Raw genomic sequence first — 13,422 nt, forward strand, 5'->3', positions numbered from 1 at the left:
GACGGTTCAGACTTGACCAACTTTATTTAAGAAATTTTATTGCTCAGAACCTTCTCTCCCTGGGCAATTGCAGAAACCTGCCCTTGGGGACAGAGCTAGAGGCACATTTGGTCCACTTTCCTGTGTTTGGTTATGGAGGGGATGTGGAGGGAGGGATGAAGGGCCTTCTAGGGACTTGGAATGCCTCCATTGGGCAAGGATTATGTGCTAAAGTAAAGCAGATGTGGTCAGCCTGGTTTGGGGTGAGACCTCAGTGTCCTTTGACTTTGCCCTGAGGTTCCTGAACCTCCCGGAAACTAAGCAACATCAGGCCCACGTTGACAGCATAGGTAGTGATACAAACGATGCAGAAATCATAGAGCACGAAGAATAGGATCCAGGCCAAGTAGACAGAACCAGCAAGAGACACCAAGGAACTCAGCACGAGCAGGATAGAGGCCCAGCGTCCACGCAGGCAACCTGCAAAGCAGAAAAGGGTAAAGAATGGCCACCTCTAGAACACTGCTGTGACTTCTGGTGCCACCTAGACAGCACTTCTAAAAAAAGGCTCTGGCGGGTCCTCTCTAAGACCTTTGTTCGCCTATCTGTTCAACAATCCCTGGGTCCCGAAGAGTGAATTTTCCTGCACAGCTCTACATAAAATGAAAGGGTCATTTTTAAAATTCTCCTCAAAAAGGAACTTCTGGGGGCTAAGGTTGTGGCTCAGTGGTAGAGCACTTGCTTAGCATGTGTGAGGCACTGGGTTCGATTCTCAGCACCACATAAAAAAATAAATGAAGATATCATGTTCATCTGCAATTGACTATATTAAAAAAAAAAAAAAAGGAACTTCTGGCTGGGTGCAGTGGCACATGCCTTTAATCCTAGCTACTGGGGAAGTTGAAGCAGGAGGACGGTGAGTTTGAGGCCAGTCTGGGCAACAAAGCAAGACCCCATCTAAAAAAAAAAAAAAAAAAAAAAAAAAAAAAAAAAAAAAAAAAAAAATGCCGGGTGCATGGTGCAGGCATGTAATCCCAGTGACTCAAGAGGCTGAGGCAGGAAGATTACAAGTTAAAAACCAACCTTAGCAAATTAATGAGGCCATAAGCAATTTAGGGAGACACTATCTCAAAATAAAATATAATGGAAATAGGAAGACAGTAGAATGAACCAGACATAACTTTCCTATGTTCATACACGAATACATGACCAGTGAAACTCCACATCATGTACAAGTGCAAAAATGGGATCCTAATTAGAATAAGTTATACTCCACGTATATATGTCAAAATACACTCTACTGTCATGTATAGCTTAAAAGAATAAAATAGTTTATAAAAATAAAATATAAAAAGGTTCCTAGGAAATCTTTAGGTCAGCCTCTGACCTAAACAAACTGAAGGACTCCTGTTAGTGCCCTTCCTCCCTCCTTACCCCAAGGATGCTTAGTGATGAGCAGCTGGCTGTCAACTGTCTGGGTCATTAAGACTGCATGGGGTGGGGCTAGGTTTGCCTAGCTGGAAGGGGCGGGGCCACTCACCTAACCACAGCTGTAGCGTGTAGAAAATGCAACCGAATATGCTGTTGGATTGATTGAGGACGCTGTCTGCTCCCAGCACATGCTCCACCAGCCCGAAGCCCCGGCCCCACCTGGTGGTGGGGACTCAGGTTAGTGGTGTCAAGCTAGTGCCTTGGGTTTTGTTCTAGAAAAGTGATTTCCAAGAAGCCACCTGGGCTGGCTGCCCCCCTTTTCCGTTCCCCGCCTACCCAAGGGATCCAAAGGTCCATGACCTCCTGACCTCCCGCATATCTGGCCACGTCAGGATCCCATGTCACTACCCCTGTCCTACCTTATCCCCAGGGCTGGCCGTGGTTCTTCCAGGCCCTCTCTCTCCTGTACCTTCAATAGTCTTTAGATGTCAAGGATGGAGTAAAGTTTTCCCAAACTGGAAAATCTGGGGCACATTCTCCTAGCCCTGGACCCACAAATATCCAATTTCTGGCCATCCACTCCCTTCCTCCGTGTGTTCTATCATCCTGCTAATTACTAAAAACCCAGTCACATTTACTTCCCTGTCCCGGGGTGCCACCCTCAAGACCACGGTCAGCTTCTACATGCTACCTCCCCCTCTTTCCCGATAACCGTTGTCCCTGGGCACCCAGATCCACGTGCGATTTCAAGCCCCAGCCCCCCAGGACTATGTGCCCCTCTGCCCTGCTGTCTTATCTGGAACATCTCTGGGTGGCCCAGACCCTGTGCACACCCGACTTCCCGAGCAGTTCGGTTTCAAAGTGTCCATTCCCTGGACACCCGGATTCCAGACTCCAAAATCAACCTGGCCGTGGGGCCCAATGCAGTCAACTTGCCCGCGCACCTGGAGGAGAAGACGCGCGAACAGCTGATGGCAGTGCCGACGTCGCAGAGGGCGCGGTAATCTCGGTCGCGGGCGCGCGCCGCCTTCACATGTAGCGCGTACAGAGAAAGCACTAAGCCCGTGAGGCAAAGTGCAAACCGCACCCATCCAGGATTCCTCCAGGTGGTGCCCATGTCTACCGGTCCAGCGGGAGGCGCCAGTTGGAAGAGAACCAGCCACCGAGCAGGGGCCGGACAGAGTAGGGCCACGTCCTCTACCGCCTCTCTAACTGGGCTATTGGCCTGCCTTTCTCCCACTCTCGGATCCAATTGGTTGTTGTTAGCATTAAATAGGCATGAGGGCAAGCTAGGAAAACAGCTAGGAATGCTGGGACTGGTAAACTGAATTGAACTTGAGCAATTACAGACAAGGCGGCTGTCAGGCATGATGGGAATTGGAGTAGGAGAGGTTGCAAGGCATCAAGGGAAATGGAGTCCCTAGAGTTTAAAAAAATAAGTGTTGGGGGATATTTCTCCGCGGTAGAGCGCTTACCTACCGCTTACCTAGCATGCGTGAGGCCCTGGGCTCAATTCCCAGCTATGCCAACACACACACACACACACACGCACACACACACACACATTTAGCGTTTTCTCTATGCCAAGCCCTGTTCTAAACATTGGCACATTCAGTGGACTAGGAAATTCGGCGAATTTCCATCTGATTCAGGAAGCAAGCATGTCCCTTGAAACTTATTTCAGACACCGTTCAGGCTGTAAACTATCCTCCCTGCCTGAGGCTGCATTCCCTCCTACCTCACTGGCACTTTCTGTCAGCCCGTGGCTCTCGGTCCTTAAATCCCATTAAGTTGTCCACACCTTTGACACTTTTCTAACCTCTCCACTATTGTGGCATCACAGTGGCATCCTCCTAGGGGAACCTAAGCAGGGGTCAACCCAACAGTCCCTCCTATCTAAGCTCCCCTTTACAGGCATCCCATCTCCCCTGCAACCTCTCCACCCTTTTCAAGGTGCTGGGGATTGAACCCAGGGCCTTGTGCTTGCAAGGCAAGCCCTCTACCAACTGTGTTCCCCAGCCCCCTACCCACTCTTTTCAAGCAAACTTTTTTCTCTTTCCTGTTTCAGAAATAGCAACAAGTTTCCTTTGGCCAGGGGTTCTGAATCACCACTCCCTCTCCCACCCACCTTACTATCCTTATCCTCCCTTCGCAGTCCGGTTTTTGGAAATATTTTGTGTTTCTAGTCTTTGCTTCTTCACCTATTCTTTGATACCTGTATCATAAACTAGCTCCTCCACCAAACACCCCCTGACAACTAGAGTTGGTTGTCAGCAGGATGCTAAGTCCAATGGTTATTTTTCAAGTCTTGTCTTGTTTGCCTTCCCAATAGTATTAGTCACTGTTAAGCATTCCCTCCTGGGAACTCTCCTCCTTTGCTTCTGTGATATTTCACTCTCCTGCTGGCTCTTCTTCTGTGACTGCTCCTTCTTAGATCCATTCCTCTTATTCTGTGGTAGGCAGAATAATGACTTTCCAAGATGTCCGAGCCTTGCCGGGCACAATGGGGCCCACCTAAAATCCTAGGAGACTGGGGCACGAGGATCCCAAATTCAAAGTCAGCCTCAGTAACTTAGCAAGTCCTTATGCAACTTACCAAGACCCTGTCTCAAAATAAAAAATAAAAAGGCTGGGGATGTGGCTTAGTGATTAAGCACCCTTGGGTTCAATCCCCAGTACCTAAATAATAAATAAATAAAGATGTTTATTAAGTACCTGTTATGTGCCAGGAATTATGTTAGGAGGTTGGAATAAATCATTAAAGTGGACAAATATTCATGCTCTTGTTTTATATTGTGGAAAAGAAGGGGGAACTGTGCAATTCCTATGATATATATGAAGCTGGGGTGTAGTTTGGGGGCAGAATGTTTGTCTAGCATGGATGAGGTCCTGGGTTGTTCATCCCCAGTACTTCACAGACACAGTATATATACACACATACATATACATGTGTGTGTGTATGGACAGTGTTATCAGTGATAAATGCTATGGATAAAGAGTAAAGCAGAACAGGGAATGGAGAAGACTGGAATTTTAATTAGGATGGAAGAGTGGGCTTCATTCAGTTGAGAGCTGAACAAAAGCTTGAGGAGGTGAGGAAGCAAACTATAAGGGTATTGAGGAAGGATCTTCCAGGCATAGCACACAGCCAGCAAGAGGCACTGAAGTTGAACCTCCCTGCTCTGTTCAATGAACATCAGGGAAGTTAGTGTGACTGGAGCAGAATGTGTGTGTGTGTGTGTGTGTGTGTGTGTGTGTGTGTGTGTGTGTTCAGGGGGGCAGTCTTTTTATCTTTCTGTGCTTCAGTTCTTGCATCTGTAAAACGATGATAATAATTGCACCGTCCCAAGAGGATCGTTATAAAGATGAAATCGATACATTAAAAACCACCTGACACAGCTGTGCACACGCCTGACATAGTGGCGCAAGCCTGTAATCCCCGCGGCTCTCGAAGCTGACACGGGAGGATAACAAATTTAAGGCCAGCCTCAGCAACTTAGTGAGGGCTTAACCTGTCTCAAAATAAAAAATAAAGACTGGGAATGTGCCTCTGTGGTTAAGCGTCTCTGGGTTCAATCCTCAGTACTCAAAAAAAAAAAAAAAAAGCCGGCACTTGGGTGGTTCATGTCCAATCTATACCGCTGGGAGCAGCAGCGAGTGTCCTGGAGGGGCGCTGGTAAATGCGCCGGGTCAAATGGGGTGAGGCGGTTATCAGACGCCGCGCTCCTCCCAGGCAGCCACAGCCACCGCCTCCCACGGCTCCTGCCCACGCTGCGGCCACGTGAGCGCCTAGTTCTGGCGCACAAGAAGTACTTCGAGTCCTTTGCTTTTGGCGCAGACTGCCCTCCGTTCCAGAAACACCTTCCCTCACCCTCTTCCACGTGCTAAAGCTGTGCTTGCCTGCAGAGCTGAATGCTTCCTGGCTTTACTCCAGAATGTTGTCACGAAGTTAAGAAGGGGAACGTACCGTGCTGAGGTAGGGAGATAAGAAAATCCAGAGATTCAGAGACTCCTTCCCAAGGTCTATGCAGACCTTTCCCTAATTTCTCCCAAGTTTAAGGACAGCGTCCAAAGAGGTCCCCTGCTTCCTTTCACGCATTATTTTAATTAATTTACTTATTTTTTGTAGTTCTGGGGATTGAACTCGGCTTGTGCATGCTAGGCAAGCACTCTACCACTGAGCTATATCCGCAATTCTTTTTATTTTGAAACAGAGTCCTGCCTCAGCCTCCGGATAGCTGGGATTACAGGCATGCACCACTGACCCTGGTTTAGCACTTTCTTATTTAAAATTTTTTAAATATTTAGAAAATAGGTAACCGCAGTTTAAAAAAAATCAGCACCACCAGTCCTCCCAGCATCTCTTCCCTGGGATAAAGTAATTCTTCCTGGTTTCTCTGCCTTTGGTCTCACCAACCCCCACATTCACATTCATTGTCTAAGAAGCAGAGGCCCAAAACCCACAGTTAAAATCTTTCAGTGTTCCTCAGGGCAAATGAAGATTTCTAATCCTTCTAGCCAGCCCATTCAACCTTCCCAGATTCTACTGTGGTTCCAGCCATATCTTCAGGTTATCCAGGCTGTTCCTCTATCCTGCTACATCTTTTCTGCTCTAGCTCCCTTCCCTAGACAAATCCTACTCAAGCTGCACACGTCCCAATGTCTCAGTCCTTACCTGGTGCTCCCACAACCCCCTGTAAGGCTTTCATAGCAGCTGATTGCACCAGAACTGTCTTTCTCTTCAGGGAAGAGGAAGGTCTCTTTAGTTGATTCATTACCAAATCTTCCCTGGCACAGAAAATCACCCAGTCAGGGTGACTTTCATGCACTGTAGGCAGGAATATTATTAATACCTAACACTTGTACAGTGCTGATTCCATACCTGGCACTATTATAGGCACTTTATAAATTAAAGTAACCCACACAACTCCAGGATTAATAATCCTTTATTTATGTACTGGGGATTGAAACAAGGGGCACTTTACCATTGAAATACATTCCCAGACTTTTTATTTTTAAGTTTGTGAGATGGGGGTCCAAGTTTAGGGCCACTCTAAATTGCTGAGGCTGGCCTCCAACTTGGGATCTTCCTACTTCAGCTTCCAGACTTCGGGATTAGTGGCGCGTGCCACCGACCTAATACATCCTCATTTTACCAATACCAAAACTAAAGCACTCAGCAGTTAACTTGCCTCAGGCACTAGGGGGCGGAGCTGGGATTCGAAACGCGCAGTTTACTTTTTGCAGGAATAAGCCAGAAAGCTGAAAGGTGAAGGATGACACATCAGGGAATCAAGCAGGGTTTAATCTGGGTGCTTTACATCTAAGGGTCTTTCCTGTCTAGTGTTTTGCTCTAAGGGAGCCCATTTTATAGAGCAGAAAATAGAGTCCACACGCCACTGGTAATTTTGGGAGGGAGCTCCATTTATCAAGAGGTCCCGGAACTGGGACATAGTCAGCTCCCGCTGTGAGTCCTCAGCCCCAAACTACAACTCCCAGGAGGCACCGGGCACCCACAGCCTACGCGACGTCGCAGCGGCAGAGGGCGCAGGCGGCTCGGCTGGCCGCGCTGGTCTACAGGGCGGTTCCGCTCGGACCCCGGCCCTGGCTCTGACCCCGCGGTAAGTGGAGTAATTGCGTAGACCCTGCGGGGTAAGACTGCGCACCACGCGGCCACAGCCTCCACCACTACGCTGGAGTCCGCATGGGCGGGGGGCTGCCATCTACCATATGGGGCGACCCGGACCGAACCAAGAAACCCACCGAAGGGTAAACTTAGATGGGGACTCCCGGTCCGCAGCCTCTGTGCAGCTGGCTCTTCGGCGCACAGTGCTGTGTCGCATGTACACAGGCCTGGCTACCGGGGCCCGTGCCTGACCGAGCTGAGTAGGGGTCAGCCCCGCCCCCTGGACCAGCCTGCCCAGGACCTGAGGAAGCCAGGGCGAGGTTTTGGGGCCGGATGGGTTTGAGAGTTCCACGACTGTCCCCGGAGACCATCCGGTAGAGCCTCAGATTGAAAAGCAAGGTTGACCAGGCTTGACTTGTGTTTTGGGAGGTGCCTGAAGGGCTGGGTAGAGATTGCTCAGGTCTGAGGATACTGGTACCCACGTGGAAAGGTGGTGCAGAATTCAGATCCTTACAACTCCGCTTTACTCTGCTCTGGTAGATGGGAGCTACTCTCCCGGGGCAGAGCTTGTCAGCATCCTCGACAGATCCTCGCCCCTGAAGTCAGAGAAGGACCCCTATCCACCCACGCTGTTTGCCCCTTTTTGGAGTCGCCTCCATCTGTTGGGTGCTCAAGCCTATTGACAGCCCAGTCGGACAAAAGAGCAGGAGGATGATACTAGCGTCAATGCTGGGGAGCAGCCCTCGGGCTGGGCCTTCACTTTGGCCCTTCTTGGGGCCCTCACTTTTGCTACGGGCCCATTCGACATCCGCCACGGATACACACCATGTGGAGATGGCACGGGAGCGCTCCAAGACGGTCACTTCCTTCTACAATCAGTCAGCCATTGACGTGGCAGCAGAGAAGGTGCGCAGTGCTGATGGTTAACAGTGGTCAAGCGCTGGGGTGGGTGTTCAGGGAACTAAAGGAGCTAATGTACTGGGGGAGGGATGTTGAAAGTCCACTGCTCAAGGTCCATCTATCTCCAGCCCTCAGTCCGCCTCACTCCAACCATGATGCTCTATTCTGGCCGCTCTCAGGATGGCAGTCACCTTCTGGTAAGACTCCTGACCCCTATTTCCCCCTTTGCTCCTGGAGCAGGGCAACCACTCAGACCTTGGCCTTGCCTGCCCTCTTTTTCTTATAGAAAAGTGGCCGGTACCTGCAGCAGGAGCTACCAGTGAGGATCGCTCACCGTATCAAGGGCTTCCGCAGCCTTCCTTTCATCATTGGCTGCAACCCCACCATACTGCATGTGGTAAGGTAGAAAGGACCTTTGATCAGTGTGCATACTATCCAAGGGTTCAATAAGGAGCCTGGGGACCAGAACCAGAGACTTGCCTGCTGCGTCAGGGCCATATGGGACCCAACCCCAAGCCTTTGAAGGCAAAGCTACATATTCGTGGAGGCTGGAAAGGTCACAGTGGGGGTTTGGACCATGTGAATTGGGTCGGGTGGTGATCCCCATGGGCACACATGGATGGCTATTTTCTACCTAGTGCCCATAGCAGCCCTGTGAATTCCCATACTTCTTCCTTGCAGCATGAGCTGTATATCCGTGCCTTCCAGAAGCTGACAGACTTCCCTCCGGTGAGGCTGGGCAGAGCAGGGTAAGGGGCTGAGACATCAGGGTTGGACCACCTGTGCTTATGAATCTGTGACCTGCAGATCAAAGACCAGGCAGATGAGGCCCAATACTGCCAGCTTGTGCGACAGCTGCTAGACGACCACAAGGATGTGGTGACCCTATTAGCTGAAGGCCTGCGTGAGAGCCGAAAGCACATAGAGGTCAGTGGCAGCAAAGTAAGGGCCCAGCAAAGTAAAGGTGCTGGAAAGGAGCATAAGGTTTCAGAGGCCCCACTCTTTACAGGATGAAAAGCTTGTCCGCTACTTCTTGGACAAGACACTGACTTCAAGGCTTGGGATCCGCATGTTGGCCACTCATCATCTGGCACTACATGAGGACAAGGTGGGGCTTTGGAACCTAAGACCTGCCTGGGAAGGTCAAGTGAGGAGAGGAAAATGAGCCAGGTTCCCCCCTTGGGCTGGGAACCTAGGCCAAAGTCATGGGGGAGAGGCTTTGGGGCTGCTTTGGCATTCTAGAGTTGCAGGCATTTGGCGGCTGATGTGGGGGTGAAGGTGTTGCTAGTCCTGACCTTCTTTCTCCCGCCAGCCTGACTTTGTTGGCATCATCTGTACTCGTCTCTCACCAAAGAAGATTATTGAAAAGTGGGTGGACTTTGCCAGGTGAGGCTAGAATGGCTGAGGGGATGGGTATCTTGGGACAGGGAAATCTTAGTTCTGAGCCCCTGCCTGGTGCATCATCTAAGTTAGGGTTTCTCAACCTTGGCACTGTTGACACCTTAAACTAGATAATTCTTTGTAACGGAGGACTGTCCCATGCATGTTAGGATGTTTAGAAGGACCCCTTGCTTCTACTGACTTGATACCCCCAAGTTATGAGGAGCAAAAAATCTCTCCTCAGATTTCCAAAGGTCCCTTGGGAGCAGATTCGCTTCCAGTTGAGAAGCACTACTCTACGGGCTCCAGTCTGAACACTTTTCCTATCCACAGACGCCTCTGTGAGCACAAGTATGGCAATGCACCCCGAGTTCGTATCAACGGACATGTGGCTGCCCGCTTCCCCTTCATTCCTATGCCGTTGGACTATATCCTGCCCGAGCTGCTCAAGAATGCCATGAGGTGAGCAGGCTGGATCTACTGGGTGGGGGCAGACAGTAACTGTAGTGCCTCCTCCTACTGATCTTTCCCTCCTGCATAGAGCCACAATGGAGAGCCACCTAGACACTCCCTACAATGTTCCAGATGTGGTCATCACCATTGCCAACAATGATATCGATCTCATCATCAGGTTTGTCCTGAGTGGAGTTGGGCTGGGATGGATGAATGGGTTCCAGACAGTTTTTGGTTTTGCTGTAGAATCTTAAGCCAGTACCTGCCCCTTTTTGGAATTTGGACCTTGGTCATAAAAGATATTCTCTGGTTCTGAGATTGCCATGAACTAGATATTAATGGATCTACAGCCAGCTATGGTTCCCAGGACCTTGCCTCTATCAGTAACTGAGGGCCCTAGAATGGGGAGACCAGTCTGGGAGGCTGGGCTAAGAATAAATATCAAAGCCTTTGAGAAGGTATAAGCAGGCAGTGGCCTAGGCAGAGGTGAGGATACAGAAAGGTTGCTTAAACAAGGCCCAAGGGTCTAGGTGGACCACATTCTATTTTTGGGTGGAAGGAACAGGAAGTCAAACTTAGCAGTCTCCTTGGGAGGTAGTAAGATCCTAACAAACCTGAGCCAAGCCTATGCTGTTGAAATCCTGCCAGAATTTCAGACCGAGGTGGAGGCATTGCTCATAAAGACCTGGATCGGGTCATGGACTACCACTTCACTACAGCTGAGGCCAGCACTCAGGACCCCCGCATCAGCCCACTCTTCGGCCACCTGGACATGCACAGTGGTGGTCAGTCAGGACCTATGCACGGGTGAGGCCTCCCCACCCCCTGCCATGATTGGGGTGGGGAATAACCCAAGGGGACTCAGGCCTCTGAAGCTCCTTGTTCTATTCCCCTGTCTACCCCCAGCTTTGGCTTCGGGTTGCCCACATCACGGGCCTACGCTGAATACCTCGGTGGTTCCCTGCAGCTGCAATCCCTGCAGGGCATTGGCACAGATGTCTACCTGAGGCTCCGCCACATCGATGGCCGGGAGGAAAGCTTCCGAATCTGACCCCACAGCCTTTGGCCTGCTTGCCTTCCCAGGCTGGGCCACACTCCTTGCCAGGACTTTTTGAGTCAGGCAGGATGGCACTCTGCTCCACACACTGCAGCATCTTGGGTCTTAGGGCCCCAGACAAGACAGATGGACTTACATGGAACTGGGTGCTACTCCTTCTCAAGAGGGCTCACTTCTTCCTTGCCTTGAAGGGGAGGAAGCGGGGACCTCTGAGGCCTCTAGCACCAGCTCCGTCATTCTCGTTCCTGGGGAACCCCTACTTTAACATGTTATTTGTTATTAAAGTTCACACTTTGAATGCCCTCTGGGCCCTGTGTGTGGGGAGGGTGGGCAAGCTTTCATTTCTGTTCCTTTCACATTCCCTGAGTCCTGGGGTTTAACTGGTTTGTGTCCCAGTTTCTAACGGTTCTGACAGCCTGGCAGACAGGAGTATAATTGGCCCCACGTCTCTTGGTTTGATTTGGCAAGAGTGGTAGCAGCTTAACCAAAGATCTTTCATTCATCTCATTTAGCAAATGTTTCTGGGTCCCAGGCAAAATTGAAGGCCTAGGTAGACCCAGTGTTCTGACTCTTCCCTTCATGGAAGTCCAGATTTTAGAAGTGAAGGTCACCAGACTGGGCAATCCCCAGAGCCACCTGATTCCTGAGCCTGAGTAAGGTTAAAAATACCACCTGCTAGCTGTGTCTGTAGCTGCCAAGAAAGGAACACAGTTGCCAGGTTGTGTCCTGGCAGGCCTCAGCAGAGACTTAGGTGCCCCACCACACAGGAAGGTGGGGCCCTGGTAGCAAGGGCCAGGGACTTGGGAAAAAGGAACAGGGCTCCAGATAATAGGGCAACTCAGGGTTAGACTTGAGGCTGAACTTAGTGTGAGAAGAGTAATTCCAGGTGAAATCTCAATTGGGAGCACGCTACCTACTTTGTCAGGGAAGAAGAAAGGCCCAAGAGCTTCTCTGGTGGAACTGCAGAGAAGAGTTAGACCTCTTTCTCTTTCCTTCAATTTGGGCCCTAACAGCTAACTTCCTGAGGCTCTAGGCCTATATCATCTACCCCATAGGGTGATGGAGTTGGGGATTGAGGGGAGACAGCAAGTTGTACCTGGATGCCAAACGGCAGATGGTGGAAAACCACAATGCCTTGAAATTCCTGCTGGCTGCAGTGCAAAGAGGTGAAACTGGAGAGGTAGGTAGCAGCCAAAAGATGTAGGGCCCTGAAGCACGGGCTGTACCCTGGAGGCAGTAGGGATTCATGGATGGATTTTATACTAGGAAGGGATGTTTTAGTTTGGATTCCTTAAAAGCAGACTAAGAGGTGGCAATTTGTGTCCAAGAGATTTGTAAAGAAAGTGTCTCCCAAAAGGGAGTAGGGGAAGCAGGAAAGGAAGGGAAGATACCAAGAAAGGATGTGACAGATCTCAGGCCAAAAGTCCAGAGCCAGTAAATTATGCCTAAGAGAGTTAAGCTCCAATCATTAATTAATTCCTCCACTTGATAATTAATGGTTAAAATCTATGTTGGGAAGTGAGGGTGGGAAAGAATTTAAACTTGGGCTGAAAACTGTTTTCAGATTTTTCAGGCAAAACCTCAGACAGTTGTCAGTCTTAGGTGCCAGCCTTTGACAGTGCAGGTAATCTAGACATACAGAAACAAAAAGATCTTAACAAAAAAAGGATCTGAGCTGGGTGCAGTGGCACATGTCTGTAATCCTCAGTGACTTGGGGAGGCTGAGGCAAGAGGATCACAAGTTTAAGCCAGTCCTTTTTTTTTTTTTTTTTAAACCAGGGATTGAAACTAGGGGCACTCAACCCCTGAGCCAAATCCCCAGCCCTTTTTGTTTTTTTGAGACTAAGTTGTTTAGGGCCTCACTAAGTTGCTAAGGCTAGCTTTGAACTTGCAATCCTTCTGCCTTAGCCTCTTGAGCCACGGAGATTACAGGCATGCACTGGCAAAAGGCCAGTTTTGAGACCCTGTCTCAAAAAATTAAAAGGGCTGGGGATGTAGCTCAATGGTAAAGTGTCCCTGAATTCAATCCCCACTAACAAAACAAAACACACACAAAAAAGATTGCAGCCCTACACAGCTCTAGAAGAACAGTCCGATTTACATCATTGGTGGCCACTGGACAGGAGGGAGCATGGTGAAAAGGCTGATGCAGTGACTCTGATCAGAGATTTATAAAGCTTAGGCTAATCATTAACTAGAAAGAACATCACCCACAACTGAAGATGTCAGGGAAATATACTGTTACCCTGGGTAACAATCCTAAAGATGAGCTAGAGTGGGAGAGAGCATTATAATTTAAGTCTTAACCCCCCCACCCTGTTTTTTGGTACTGAGGATTGAACCCAGAAGTGCTTTACCACTGAGTCACATCCCCAGGCCTTTTTATTTTGTTATAACTTTATTTTTATGTGGTGCTGAGGATCAAACCCAGTGCTTCACATATGCAAGGCAAGCTCTCTACCACTGAGTCACAAACCCAGCCTTATTATTTTCAGGCAGGGTCTCGCTAAGTTGCTGAGGCTGGCTTTGAACTTGTGATCCTCCTGCCTCAGCCTTCCGAGTCATTGGGATTACATGTGTGCACCATAGCAACTCC

At 49.6% G+C, this 13,422-nt stretch overlaps 2 protein-coding genes across 4 annotated transcripts; one reads left to right on the forward strand and one right to left on the reverse strand.

Annotated features, from left to right (window-relative positions):
• Nucleotides 1-21: 21 nt before the first annotated feature.
• On the reverse strand, nt 22-2,770 carry VKORC1 (vitamin K epoxide reductase complex subunit 1). Of its 2 annotated transcripts, XM_079120119.1 has the most exons (3): nt 2,355-2,700; nt 1,520-1,629; nt 22-459 (listed from the first exon to the last, which is right to left on the reverse strand). In XM_079120119.1, the coding sequence occupies exons 1-3, from the start codon at nt 2,525-2,527 to the stop codon at nt 251-253; spliced, it is 492 nt and encodes a 163-aa protein (XP_078976245.1). In that variant the 5' UTR covers nt 2,528-2,700; the 3' UTR covers nt 22-250. The 2 variants fall into 2 exon arrangements, with proteins under 2 accessions (XP_078976245.1, XP_078976246.1); XM_079120120.1 differs by lacking the exon at nt 1,520-1,629 and having other exon boundaries at nt 2,355-2,770.
• Nucleotides 2,771-6,890: 4,120 nt separating this feature from the next.
• On the forward strand, nt 6,891-11,128 carry BCKDK (branched chain keto acid dehydrogenase kinase). 2 transcript variants are annotated; one of them, XM_079120116.1, is made up of 12 exons: nt 6,891-7,031; nt 7,577-7,942; nt 8,065-8,133; nt 8,223-8,333; nt 8,618-8,665; nt 8,744-8,863; nt 8,946-9,044; nt 9,249-9,322; nt 9,650-9,778; nt 9,858-9,947; nt 10,418-10,576; nt 10,676-11,128. In XM_079120116.1, the coding sequence occupies exons 2-12, from the start codon at nt 7,748-7,750 to the stop codon at nt 10,818-10,820; spliced, it is 1,239 nt and encodes a 412-aa protein (XP_078976242.1). In that variant the 5' UTR covers nt 6,891-7,031; nt 7,577-7,747; the 3' UTR covers nt 10,821-11,128. The 2 variants fall into 2 exon arrangements, with proteins under 2 accessions (XP_078976242.1, XP_078976243.1); XM_079120117.1 differs by lacking the exon at nt 6,891-7,031 and adding an exon at nt 7,087-7,410.
• The last annotated feature ends 2,294 nt before the right edge of the window (nt 11,129-13,422 follow it).

The sequence above is a fragment of the Sciurus vulgaris genome (genome assembly GCF_902686455.1).
Source record: "Sciurus vulgaris genome assembly, chromosome: 18".
Taxonomy (NCBI): Eukaryota; Metazoa; Chordata; class Mammalia; order Rodentia; family Sciuridae; genus Sciurus; species Sciurus vulgaris.

Excerpts from the sequence above, each read along its gene's own strand:
- VKORC1 (XM_079120119.1), bottom strand. The coding sequence starts at position 2,527 with ATGGGCACCACCTGGAGGAATCCTGGATGGGTGCGGTTTGCACTTTGC. Across the intron at positions 1,630-2,354 it reads TCGCGCGTCTTCTCCTCCAG|GTGGGGCCGGGGCTTCGGGC; the intron begins GTGCGCGGGCAA and ends CCCCACCACCAG. Across the intron at positions 460-1,519 it reads CACGCTACAGCTGTGGTTAG|GTTGCCTGCGTGGACGCTGG; the intron begins GTGAGTGGCCCC and ends TCTGCTTTGCAG.
- BCKDK (XM_079120116.1), top strand. The coding sequence starts at position 7,748 with ATGATACTAGCGTCAATGCTGGGGAGCAGCCCTCGGGCTGGGCCTTCA. Across the intron at positions 8,334-8,617 it reads ACCCCACCATACTGCATGTG|CATGAGCTGTATATCCGTGC; the intron begins GTAAGGTAGAAA and ends TCTTCCTTGCAG. Across the intron at positions 9,045-9,248 it reads TGGCACTACATGAGGACAAG|CCTGACTTTGTTGGCATCAT; the intron begins GTGGGGCTTTGG and ends TTCTCCCGCCAG.